We start from the raw sequence: 12,611 nt of genomic DNA, 5'->3' as shown, positions 1-12,611 counted from the left end.
CCCCGTTATTTAGTTTAAATATTCCTTCAGAAAAGCTGTGAATTTATTGCCAAGTAACTCAGTCCCTTTCTTGGATGGATGCAGACCATCTCTTTTGTACATTTTTTCATTGGACCAGCTACAGACATCGTGACTAATATAACCAAAGCCTTCTCCTTTACACCACTCCTTTAGCCAGATATTAAATTCTGCTATACACTGGCCTTTTCCATTTTGCTCCTTATACACTGGTAAGACCTCTAAAAAAGTGATCCTACAGCCTGTTCTGCTGAGTTCCTGCCCCAAGCTCTGGAAATCATTCTGCACAGAGAGTACATCATTTTGGGACAGATCGTTAGTGCCAAGATGTACAATGGCATCCACATCACAGTCTTTGCTGGCATTGTTGACTATTTTAAAAATACGCTTCTTGTCCCTACTGGCAGTAGCACCTGGAAGACACCTGACCTCTTTTGAAACCTCTGCATCCTTTCCTAAATTTACATCCCTTATAATTGAGTCACCAGCCAGAAGGTGGCTTCTCTTTTTGGGTACCTTTCTTTTCTTGCATGACTGATGTGTAATACCTGATTTACACTTCTCCCTGTCAGAAACAAGTTCATCTTGGACCATGGTCCCCTGTTTATTTGAGTTATCACAATTACCTTGACCTGTTTCCTTAATGTCCCTGTTAAGGTCAGCAAGGGCACTGTATCTGTTATGCAGGGACACAGCTAAAGCTTTGGGTTTATGGTTCACAGCTCTCACCCTGCCAGATCCCACAGTTGTCCAGTTAACGGGAAGCAGTTGACAAATACATGAATCTTTGAGATGCAAGACTTTTACTGTTGGAATGCAGTGAATATTCTGCTTTTCTGCTGAGAAGGAGCCCCAAGCAGAAATAAGGGTCATAAGTAGAAATGTCCAGTTCTTAACTCCTAAGAGGTCCTTAATTAATTAATTAATTAATTTCTATGCCATGTAGTCCTCTCTCTGTAGGAGCCAATCAGATTCTGCCTGTAGATAATTTTGGTCTTTCCTCTGACCAGGGGAAGAGGGGAGGGAGGCAAGGCACAGCATCCGTAACAGGAGATAGCTAAATGTCTTTTTCCATTATGTTTTCTTTCTTTCTTTCAGATTTAGGGTACAAGATAATTGCCTGTAGGGAAAGAGAGGGAAAGAAAAAAGACCCTTAGCTCTCAGGAGAGATCAGCAAGCAAAGATGCACAGCTTAAAACCAGAATTTACGCTTTTGCTCAGTCAGGAGTTGGCTATCACTTGCAAATGTGATCAAAAGACATAAGCTTTTGTGAGCTACAGCTCACTTCATCAGACACACTGATTAGAGCAGGGGTGTCAAACTCAATTTCATTGAGGGCCGCATCAGCATTGCGGTTGCCGTCAGGGGACCGGGTGGGTATGGCCAGGGTGGGCGTGGCCTACTGGGTGGGAATGGCTAGAGTGCAAATGGCCTACTGGGTGGGTGTGGCCAGCTCTACATCGTTCGCATCAAGGTTGCCTATGGGGGCCTGGGCAGGAGTGGGACAGATCTGAGGGTCTCTGGCAGAAGGAGGGTCTCTGGGCCAGGGCCAAGGCAGTGGGGGCCATTCCCTCACTGTTTCCAGGATGGCTTAATGGGCCACATAAAACCACTTCGCGGGCCGGATCTGGCCCCTGGGCCTTGTGTTTAACATGTCTGGATAGAGTGTCTACTAACCTGAATTTCATGAAGCTTTTCTTGGCATGATATGCATTTTTTTTTACAAATGAAATCCAGTCAGGATTTCAGATCAATATCATATTCAGATCAAATGTCTGTCCTCAACTTACAACCACTCATTTAGTAGCCATTCAAAGCTATGATGCACTTACCACCGGTACTTGCACTTCGGGCTATCACACCAGCCCCATGGTCATGTGATTGCAGTTTGGGTGCTTGGCAACCATCTTGCATTTACAACTGGTTGCAGCGTCTTGAAGTTGCAATTTGTGTCCAAATGACCATTCAGAAGACTAGGTTTACACTTAGAACTACAGTGTTGGCTTAATAAGCATGAATTCACTTAATGAGCATTGTAATAATGTAATAATTTTATACAGGGCTTTTTTTCTCATAGAACGCTCAGAACGGAGTTCCGGTACCTTTTTTTGGATGGAACCTTGTAGGGTAGGCAAGGCGGGTTGTATGACATGTGTGAGTTCCGGCACCTTTTTCTTTCACAAAAAAAGCACTGATTTTATAGTAGCTATAAAATCAGATCCAACTTGATTTACAACTACAATGACTTACGGTAGAAATTCAAATCCCAATTGTGGTTGCACGTTGAGGTCTGTACCTCTATTTCAGGGGTGTCAAACTCAATTTCATTGAGGGCCACATCAGCATTGCGGTTGCCCTCAAGGGGCTGGGTGGGTGTGGCCTGGGTGGGCGTGGCCTACTGGGTGGGCATGGCTAGAGTGCGTATGGCCTACTGGGTGGGCGTGGCCAACTCTACATCGTTCGCATCAAGGGTGCCTATGGGGGCCTGGGCAGGAGTGGGACAGATCTGAGGGTCTCTGGCAGAAGGAGGGTCTCTGGACCAGGGCCAAGGCAGTGGGGGCCGTTCCCTCACTGTTTCCAGGATGGCTTTGTGGGCCGCATGAAACCACTTCGCGGGCCGAATCTGGCCCCCGGGCCTTGTGTTTGACATGTCTGCTCTATTTGAACATAATTTGGCTTCCTTTGTGCCATAATCTGTAGCTATGTATTTTATTTTGTTTTATGCATTTAAGTATGTTTTTTTTCCTGAGAAAGGGTCTGTAGGTTTCACCAGACTCTCAAAGGACTCCATGGCACAAAAAGGTTAAGAACTCTAACAGATGTAGACTCCCATTCCTCAATGTGGGGCACCCCAAATATTTTGGAATAGCAATACATTCAGAGAGTATCAGATGGGGAAAGGTACAGTGTAAATGGCCCATCTGATTGATCCTAAGCTTGCAAGCTGGTAAGTTAAACCTCACTGTTCAGTTTATGTGGTTGGTACTTTTTTTCTACAAAATCTAAACGGGGATAATAGAAGTACCGTAGCAGAGAAACTGAAATAAATTCATTTCCGTTTACTTGTTAATGCCAAGATCATTAAAAGAAAAGGCATACACATAGTTTGGTTTGCTCTAGCTTTCAGTGTTATATTTTATTAGATGTAAGGAAGAGCAAACATTTCAAGAGATGTGGTTTACAATTGAGTGTGGAATGTCAGGCCACTGTCTGCTAGTAAGTGGACACAGAGATCATCTAGCTGTTCACTTTGAGCCACAGTGAACTGTTTTTTCCAGTCACCAACAGTGCCTGCAGGTAAGAAAATAATCCAGAATATAAAACACAGCAATAATAATTAACTGATTAGATTGATTAATAACTTTAATTGACTAAAGCAGTGGTCCTGTAACATAGGGTGCATAAACACATACACACACACACACACACAAATACGCAGAGAGAGAGAGAGAGAGAGACAGAGAGAGAGAGAGACACAGAGAGAGAGAGAGAGACAGAGAGAGACAGAGAGAGAGAGAGAGAGAGAGAGAGAGAGACAGAGAGACAGAGAGAGAGAGAGAGACAGAGAGACAGACAGAGAGACAGACAGAGAGAGAGACAGACAGAGAAAGTCAAAGTCTGTCTTCCAGTCATTAACCCAACAGCATTTTGCAGTCCTGTAATACCTCTTATTATGAATTCACTGCTCGGAGAGTTAACTGTTCTGAATTTGGAATTATATGTAAGAAAGTCAGCATATCTGAGCATGCTTATTCTCACTCTGAAGCAACAGCCAACAATAACGATGCATTTAGTATTGAAGATAACACCTTTGCAGGGATGTGCCATTTTGGCGCATTGGTTAGAGCGCAGTATTGCAGGTTAATTCTGCTGACAGCAGTTCAGCAGTTTGATTCTCACTGGGCCAAGGTTGACTCAGCCTTCCATCCTTCCAAGGTCGGTAAAATGAGGGTCCACATTGTTGGGGGTAATATGCTGACTCTGTACACCACTTAGAGAGTGTTGTAAAGCACTGTGAAACCGTATAGAAGTCTAAGTGCCATTGCTATTAATGGCCCTTTTCTAAATATAAACATAAAGGAATTAGTTTTCACTACTGCACTCAACAACAGAACATGTGTCAACATTACCTTTTCTCATGAATGGAGAGATGTCTTGGTCTAAAAGGGAACTAGGTATGGTGCTGTAATTAGTCATGGGGTTTGTCTTCATGCTCTCAAACTTTGTATGTTGCACAATCTCACCCACAACTGCTCCTGGGAGCTCTGATCCCAGGAATTGGGCGACCTTCTGGATTTCTCGGGCTGGATCCTATGAAGTTAGACAGAAAAGTAAGACTGTGAGTAAAATTCTGTGAGTAAAATTCTTCCATTTGTGTGCATGATTCAGAGACTGTGAGTAAAATTCTTCCATTTGTGTGCATGATTCAGAGGCTAACTTTGAAATATTGTTGCACTTTTTTGGGGGGCTCATCTTTGATCACTGCTTGGAATACTGGTTCTGGGCAATTGACAAATCCTAATGTAGAATAAAAAGATTAAAATCCATCTAAAAATTATAAAACAGTTCTTTTAGGACTGGGAAAAATAAACATCTTAAGTCCTTTCCTAAATTGCAAGTCTCATCTCCATAGCAAGTTCTGTAGTTTAGGTCTTACCATGAGAAAGACAGAATTAGAATTACGATACATAATATAATATAATATAATATAATATAATATAATATAATATAATATAATATAATATAATATAATATAATATAATATAATATAATATAATATAATAAATATAATATAATATAATATAATATAATATAATAATATATAATAATAATATAATATAATAAATATAATATAATATAATATAATATAATATAATATAATATAATATAATAATATAATAATATAATATAATATAATATAATATAATATAATATAATATAATATAATATAATATAATATAATATAATATAATATAATATAATATAATATAATATAATATAATATAATACGATGTGGCTGCTTTGATTTGCTTTACCCTCACATCTACACAAATAGAATCTACATGTCCAACTCCCTCCCCTGCTGCCTCACCCCAGTCTAAATCCCCCCTCTGGGGAATTCTGGGAGTTGAAGTCTACACCCAGGGCTTTTTTTTGTCATAGAACGCTCAGAATGGAGTTCCGGCACCTTTTTTGGATGGAACCTTGTAGGGTAGGCAAGGCGGGTTGTATAACATGTGTGAGTTCCGGCACATTTTTCTTTTACAAAAAAAGCACTGTCTACACCTCTTCAAGTTGTCAAGGTTGAAGAACATTGGGCTAGTCCAGGGGAAGGCAACCTCGGCTCTTTTATGACTCGTGGACTTCAACTCCCAGAATTCCTGAGTCAGCTGACTCAGGAATTCTGGGAGTTGAAGTCCACGAGTTATAAAAGAGCCGAAGTTGCCTACCCCTGGGCTAGTCATTCAATGCATCTGATGAAGTAAGTTGTAGCTCACAAGTTTGTACTTTTGTATAAAATGTGTAACTTGGAAAAGTTGCTACCTTCTGATTTCTTTGATGCTCTAAGTAATCTGGACCCAAGCCATGCAAAACTACTTGAATTTACTCTGGAAAGCAAGTGCCAATTATTGGCACTCTTTCAACACCAGATGCAATATGTCCTTTTGCTGCCACATTCTGGGCCAATGACAATTTCCAGACTGTCTCCACCCCGCCCAAACAAAGATTAAACAGCATTTCATCATCTAGATATCTGATAAGCAATGTATGTATTACCAATTGCCCAATCTCAAACCTCTAAGAATGGGTACCACTGGTTTATAAACTGATGCCAATTCAAAGAACTTCCTCACCATCAATACAATGGGACCATCTGCAGTCAGTACTGTACTAAATCCAGGAGCTTCCCTAAGTTTCTGTTAATGGGAATGTCAGCTTCCAGAATCAGCACCCCTTGTTTAGGCATTGTGTGTTTATGAGAGAGAGAGAGAGCACATGTGGAGGCCAAACATGAGGAAAGAGTACAATAGTCCAGGGCAGAGGACTCCAAACTTGGCAACTACCATATAAGACTTGTGGACTTCCACTCCAGAATTCTTCTGCTGGCTGAGGAGTTCTGGAAGTTGAAGTCCACAAGTCTTAAAGTTGCCAAGTTTGGAGACCCCTGGTCTAGTAGACCTTGCCTAGAGTAGAATTTCATTACCAGAAAGAAGAAGACAAAATAAGCCAAAATCAGGCTTGAGGATACTACTACTTTTATGCATCGTACCTATTGTCCAGATCATTCTTATCATATTAACTGAAGCCAATCAAATCAGTATTAGCACAGAATTCCACATTTGGAGCCGCTGTATTGAGACGAGGTCCTTCTTATATAAACCAAGGGAAAGTGCCGACAAAGTTAAACTAAGATTTATGAAGAAAAGAGCTCTTGAGTTTACTTATACAACACTCCCCATGAACAACTGCCCTCAGTGTCCCCTGTGATTCAGCAAGAAAGAGTAATAAAACAATTAGAGACATCAATACAAAGATAATGAGAATCAATGCCCCTGGAAGGATTTATAGCTCTAAAAGATATGCAAGTAAGACTACAATTTTATGGTTCCTGGGATAGCATTCAAGAGGCCATAAAATATATCATAAAGGTAAAGGTAAAGGTTCCCCCGCACATGCGTGCTAGTTGTTTCCGACTCTAGGGGCCGGTGCTCATCTCCGTTTCAAAGCCGAAGAACCAGCGCTTGTCCGAGGACGTCTCCGCGGTCATGTGGCCGGCATGACTAGACGCCAAAGGCGCACGGAACGCTGTTATCTTCCCACCGTAGTGGTCCCTATTTTTCTACTTGCATTTTTATGTGCTTTCGAACTGCTAGGTGGGCAGAAGCTGGGACGAGTAACAAGCGCTCACTCTGCTACGCGGCACTCGGGATTCGACCCGCCAAACTGCCGACCTTCTGATCAACAAGCTCAGTGTCCTAACCCACTGAGCTACCGTGTCCCTTCTAAATATATCATAACTCCCCTTAAAACATGTGGGAATCTCTCAACAAATTTTAATGTCTCCTTAGAAAGTTCTTAAGCACTTAATGCTCTGATTAGGAGCTCCAATGATGGGAGATAAAAAGGACGGATTAGGTGCATAGCTGGGGCAATTCAAATATTGCTAGGAAGTTGTTGATCTGCCATCAATAATGCAGGGAACTGCTATTATGAGCCAGCCAGGGCTTTATATTTATTTATTTATTTATTTATAATTGAATTTCTATACCGCCCTTCTCCCGAAGGACGTGTCAAAAGATCTGATTTTAGAACTTTCTAAAGGGGTTGATGAATTTCTTGTCATGACTGATTATAAAGAATAAAGTTAAATCCTGAGACGGTACAGATGAGATGGAATTGTGATATGTTTATGTCTGTGCACTGTGTCCCAAAACAAGTCATCTACCTTCTTTAAGTCTTCATAGAAGATATATAGAATTGGGTGACGATTTTTAGCTTCCCACCAACCTTGAACGTGATCAAACCAGGAGCCCCAGGCAACTGCAATAAAATAAAAAGAAATTCGAGGAATTAAACTTATCCTATGTTTCCTTCAGATCTTTTAGTAGAGGTTGATTCATCTGGAGCCCTCTGTGATCCAGCCACCCACCCAATCTCCACCTTCCCTTTCTTTTTCTTTTCTCCATACCAATTCACTGTTCCTTTCCTTCCATCTGTTGCTTGTCTACTATCTCCTTATCAAGCAGCAGCATTAGCAGTTTCTTTTTAACTTTTAAAAGAATTGGATGTGTTGCCCACCCCAGACAAGCTATAGTCACTTCTGAACTTCTAGGATCTCTAGGAAAGAGAGGAAGATGTGGAAGGGAAAAGGACACGATCCCTGATTGTTTTGTAATACACACACGTACTGGAGGGGAATCATGGACTCCAAGACATTTAGAGGGCACCTACCTTGGGGAAGCTGATGATTGATAGAAAGATAGAAAGTCAGTCAGACTGACAGACACATGCTTATTTTCAGAATTTGAAGAAAAACACTGAAGGATTTGTAAGCTCACACCGAGCACAATTAATTGCATCTCACAGGCATTTCTAGCAAGTCCTTCTTCTTCCATAAAGGTAGTCGAAAGTCAAAAACTAGACCAAAGATACAGGGTCATTCCCGACTATAATCAGATATCCTGAACCTGCTGTGGTGCATCTGCTCTACTGTTTTCCACCCCTAATATCTACTCACTCTTTCCAGCAATAAATTTCTCCAGAAACTCATCCCAGTTTCCAGACTCTGGCATCAATTTGCTAATACGATGGAAGTGGAAATAGGAAACTGCGATGTCCTTGATGTTTCTGGCCACATAAATGATCTGGGGAAATAAAGCACTGAAGATGAAAATCCAGGAATTCTAGCTTCTAGCTTTTCACTATCTATTGAAGAGGCACAATTTTCTATTTAGCGGCAGATCTATCAGGTGGTGCAAACTTCTAGTTTGCCTTTCATGACGTTGGTGGTCAAAATATCTTGAGGGGTTTTGTCTAATACTTTGCTGAAAATCTATGACCACAACATTCCTGTTATGTGCTTACAGGGGAAGGAAACAGAATTGGACCTAACAAGCTTCCTTCCCCCACTCCACCTGCATGGGCCAAGCGATCTTGGAGATGGGGACAAAACTTTGCCATCACTTCATCCAGTTTCAGAAAGAAAGCAACAACTATGAAGCATCTCTTCCCAGGATGGCTGCATTAGCAAACATTCCAGCTGGGCAAGTTAGTAGTGCTTTGCTCGATTTTGACCACCTCGTGTGACCCACCCACCCTTTGGGTAGAAGACTTGCCTCTTGCCAAACCACCTGAAAATGTAGGTGTCATTATAGTTGGGAAGCAAGGAGCTTTACTTGAGGCATGGCAAGTAGGATCACCTTCTAGGACAGCCTGATTAAGCCTCTGGGCTAGAGATTACCATCCCTGACCTCCTACCTAAACTATAATTAAAGACGTAAGATGTCAGTTTACCCATGGTAGATCTACAATGACAGCTGCTGACAGCTGCAAACTTACAAGCTGGCTCATGGGTATATTTTCCCATTAATTGCACCCATTCCAGACTTTACAGCTTGCAGAACTGTACTTTGAATGGATATAATCACAGTAAGATACGACAGGGATTTTTTTTTTCAACCAGAGTAGAAAACCATGCCTCTGGTGCAGTGCACACTACCAGCACCCCTAGATAGCAACTGTGACAGTGATCGAAAATACCCCAAATTATCGTTCATAAACAACACGAGGAGCAAGTCAGCCGAAGCAAACCAGGTTTGTTCTCTGTCGGGATGGCTTGCAATCCCAGAGGTTTTTAGAGTACGACAGAGCCCAATGTATCTTCCAAGGTTTGTCCAAGTCCCCTCAGATCTGACCACATCACTCAGGAGTCCTGACCTTGCAATTCTGCGCCCAGAAGGAAGGGGGTAGGAGATGAACTGGCAGGTGGCTTTTGAGCGTGCGTGGGGAGGCCATTGCCTCTGCTTCTTCAAAACCTAAAAAAGTTCAAATGGTGTCTTCAGCTCTCTGCACTTCCCATTTGCTCACAGTCTCTCCAAAGCCAAACTTTCTCCTCACCTGTGCGGATGGGTTTGGGGGGGCACATCTCTATGAACGGTATCCGTTCATAGATGGGAGCCCGAGCACATTTCTGAGGGTCCCCTCCCTGGTGGATCATGTCTACTATTTCTTGCATCCACGTTGTCCCTGCCAAGCAAGGGGCAAGAGATAAACAAGTTATGGAGGCAACCCATGGCTCTTGTTCTCCCTGGCTGTCCTCCCATTTCTACGTCCTGTTGTACCAGTATTCCATGTCTCCTTTAATCATGCTTACCTGCTTTGGGATACGTGCAAATGAGAAGGTCATCAGGCCGAGCCTTAAAGCCCCATATAGCATCCCATTGCTCCACTAGGGTCTCAGGCAAAGGAACTCCTTCAATCTCCACCAACTGTAAGCGTTTGATAAATGCAGGATCCATACCTTCTATTCCCTTCTGAACGTCCATCTTCTGATGGGACAAGGGAAAATATTAATTTTAGCCCACCACCAGCCTCAGAAGCCAGCCCCCTTGATCTATTCCCTTGGGTGCCATCAGTTGGCGCTAGAGTAATAAGACCTACCAAGTCTTCACGTATCTCTCCGTGAAGTCTGATGTCCTTCTTTGACTTGATCGCTCTGCCTCTCGTCCTGAAGTGATCTGTGGGTGTGCCGGCAGGAATGCAGGGCGTGTGCCTCTTCTCACATAGTCTTTAAGCCAGGGTTTTCGAATGAGTTCTCTGACTCTGAAGGAGTTAAACTTGGCATGGGTCTGAGTGGACCTCTTCTGTGTTGCAATTTTAAATATATATCTTAAATAGTCTCATTCTTTCTCTTTGGGAGACATGCCTAACTTGGATCAGGGGACAGTCCAAAGCATTTTATTCTGAAGTACATGACACAGTTTCCAGAACTGCTGATGTAATGTTTTCTGATGCAAGATCTGATCAAGGCTGAATGAAGTCCAGGGCTCTGCTGGCCCCTCCCTCCTCTGCCCCAAACGCAATTGCTAGAGCAGCTGTCTAAAAATTGTCAACTGAGCTGCACAGCTTCAGATGACCACCAGATGGTGGGAAAGCAATATGGAAAATTGTCTTTCCTGCCATAAAGGAGCTGTCCAGATTTTTGCAGGGAAGATCTGGTAGCCCAGGGGTGTCAAACTCAATTTCACTGAGGGCCGCATCAGCATTGCGATTGCCCTCAAGGGGCCAGGTAGGTATGGCCAGGGTGGGCATGGCTTACTGGGTGGGCGTGGCTAGACTGTGTATGGCCTACTGGGTGGGCATGGCCAGCTCTACATTGTTCGCATAAAGGGTGCCTATGGGGGCCCGGGCAGGAGTGGGACAGATCTGAGGGTCTCTGGCAGAAGGAGGGTCTCTGGGCCAGGGCCAAGGCAGTGGGGGCCATTCCCTCACTGTTTACAGGATGGCTTCACGGGCCACATGAAACCACTATGCGGGCCGGATCCAGCCCCCGGGCCTTGTGTTTGACATGTCTGTGGTAGCCTATCCCATTTGTGCCCCTTCCCAATCAACAGGAATTGACTGACTGGCTTGTTGCCCAAGCCTGACATTGTGCACTGAGAGTGAGTGAGTGAGATTGGCCCAAAATAATCCAACTGGTTTTTATGCCTAAAGTGGGACTAGAATTTACAGTCTTCTGGTTTCTAACCTGGAGCCTTAACCACTTTCCTTAAACTGTTTATATGGATATTGCCCATTGGTCATGCAATTTACAGCTGTCAGTCATACAGTTCTAAACCCCATGACAATTTGATTTCTCTCAAGTTGGACCAGAAAAACAAGTTTGCTCCAAACATTTATTTAGCTGACTATTAAAGACAAATCTCTGGGTGGGACTTTATTATAAATGAAGAAGGGGGAAAAATCCCTAACCCTGTCAGGACAAGCCACCAGTATGTAAAAATAAGAGCAAACCCCACTCCCTCCTAGCACTGATGAGGTTACTTAGTTTGGTAGTGAAATGTCTGCAAGAAAACCACCAAGCTCAGAAAGCACCAAGGACCTCACAGTTCAGCCCTGAGCTACAAATATTCTTTTCACAGATAGCTTCCCAGCAGACTAGCAGACAGGTTAAGGTCTAAGCAGGGTGGAGCGCAGAGTGACTTCTGTCACTCTGTGAGGTGGTACAAGTGATTTACCAGAGCAAACTGCCACCTTCCCCGAAGGCTTCCCCATTGATCTTGCTTGTGGAAAGGCTGCAGAGAAGGTGTCAAATGTCAGTCAGGTGGCCACGGGACTCTGCAACCATCGTCGGTGTGAGTTGGTTACCAAATGCCCAGATTGTGATTCTGAGACCGAATGGGTGCTCGGACAGTTGAACTTTGAGCAAGATCAGAAGCACCACACTTTCAGTGCAGTTGTGACTTTGAAAGGTCACCGAATAAGTGGTTGTTAAAGGAGTGTTTAGTTAGCAGGGCCAACAGAGGAACAACTGGAGATTAATTGGGCAAGATTTACGGACAGTGCTTTTTTTGTAAAAGAAAAAGGTGCCGGAACTCACACATGTCATACAACCCGCCTTGCCTACCCTACAAGGTTCCATCCAAAAAAGGTGCCAGAACTCCGTTCTGAGCGTTCTATGAGAAAAAAAGCCCTGTTTACGGATAATGGCCATTTGCTGCAGGTTTTTCTCCCAACAGAGATCTGATCAGGGCATGGAGAGAGGGATATGCTACATTTGGTTATAATTTAGACCTTTGGCCATCTTTATTATCTTACTTTTCTTTTTCTTGTACAAGCCACAAACTGAATTCATGTTAAGGGTCAAATGTAAAATACTGTATTGTGTGCCTCTCTGAGATCTTTGGAAACAGAACAAAGTGCAAAGGCTATTCAAATAAATGTACTTTATCTGATCATTAAAGAGAGTGATTATGAGGCTAAGTCTCTTTCAATCCATATTAGGGCAATTCCATTCCAAGGGAAAGGCTTATAAAATGGCAAGCCCACCCACCACAAATTTGCAAATTTGAAGTTATTTCTTTAACTCCAA

General features: G+C 42.9%; 1 protein-coding gene across 1 annotated transcript; it reads right to left on the bottom strand.

Annotated features, from left to right (window-relative positions):
* Nucleotides 1-3,141: 3,141 nt before the first annotated feature.
* Nucleotides 3,142-10,330, bottom strand: LOC310648843 (sulfotransferase 1C2-like). The gene is made up of 8 exons (XM_083376906.1): nucleotides 10,181-10,330; nucleotides 9,894-10,068; nucleotides 9,638-9,766; nucleotides 9,458-9,555; nucleotides 8,259-8,385; nucleotides 7,467-7,561; nucleotides 4,150-4,330; nucleotides 3,142-3,310 (listed from the first exon to the last, which is right to left on the bottom strand). Exons 2-8 carry the CDS (start codon nucleotides 10,063-10,065, stop codon nucleotides 3,198-3,200), a joined length of 915 nt encoding a protein of 304 aa, XP_083233032.1. The 5' UTR covers nucleotides 10,066-10,068; nucleotides 10,181-10,330; the 3' UTR covers nucleotides 3,142-3,197.
* Nucleotides 10,331-12,611: the final 2,281 nt, after the last annotated feature.

Source organism: Vipera ursinii, assembly GCF_947247035.1.
Source record: "Vipera ursinii genome assembly, chromosome: Z".
NCBI lineage: Eukaryota > Metazoa > Chordata > Lepidosauria > Squamata > Viperidae > Vipera > Vipera ursinii.
Note: the sequence above shows the minus strand (reverse complement) of the source record. Positions and strands in the feature narration are given on the sequence as shown.

Coding starts and splice junctions, on each gene's coding strand:
- LOC310648843 (XM_083376906.1), bottom strand. CDS start 10,065: ATGGACGTTCAGAAGGGAATAGAAGGTATGGATCCTGCATTTATCAAA. Junction 9,767..9,893: donor TTGCACGTATCCCAAAGCAG/GTAAGCATGATT, acceptor CTTGCTTGGCAG/GGACAACGTGGATGCAAGAA. Junction 4,331..7,466: donor TCTATGAAGACTTAAAGAAG/GTAGATGACTTG, acceptor CTAACTTCATAG/GATCCAGCCCGAGAAATCCA.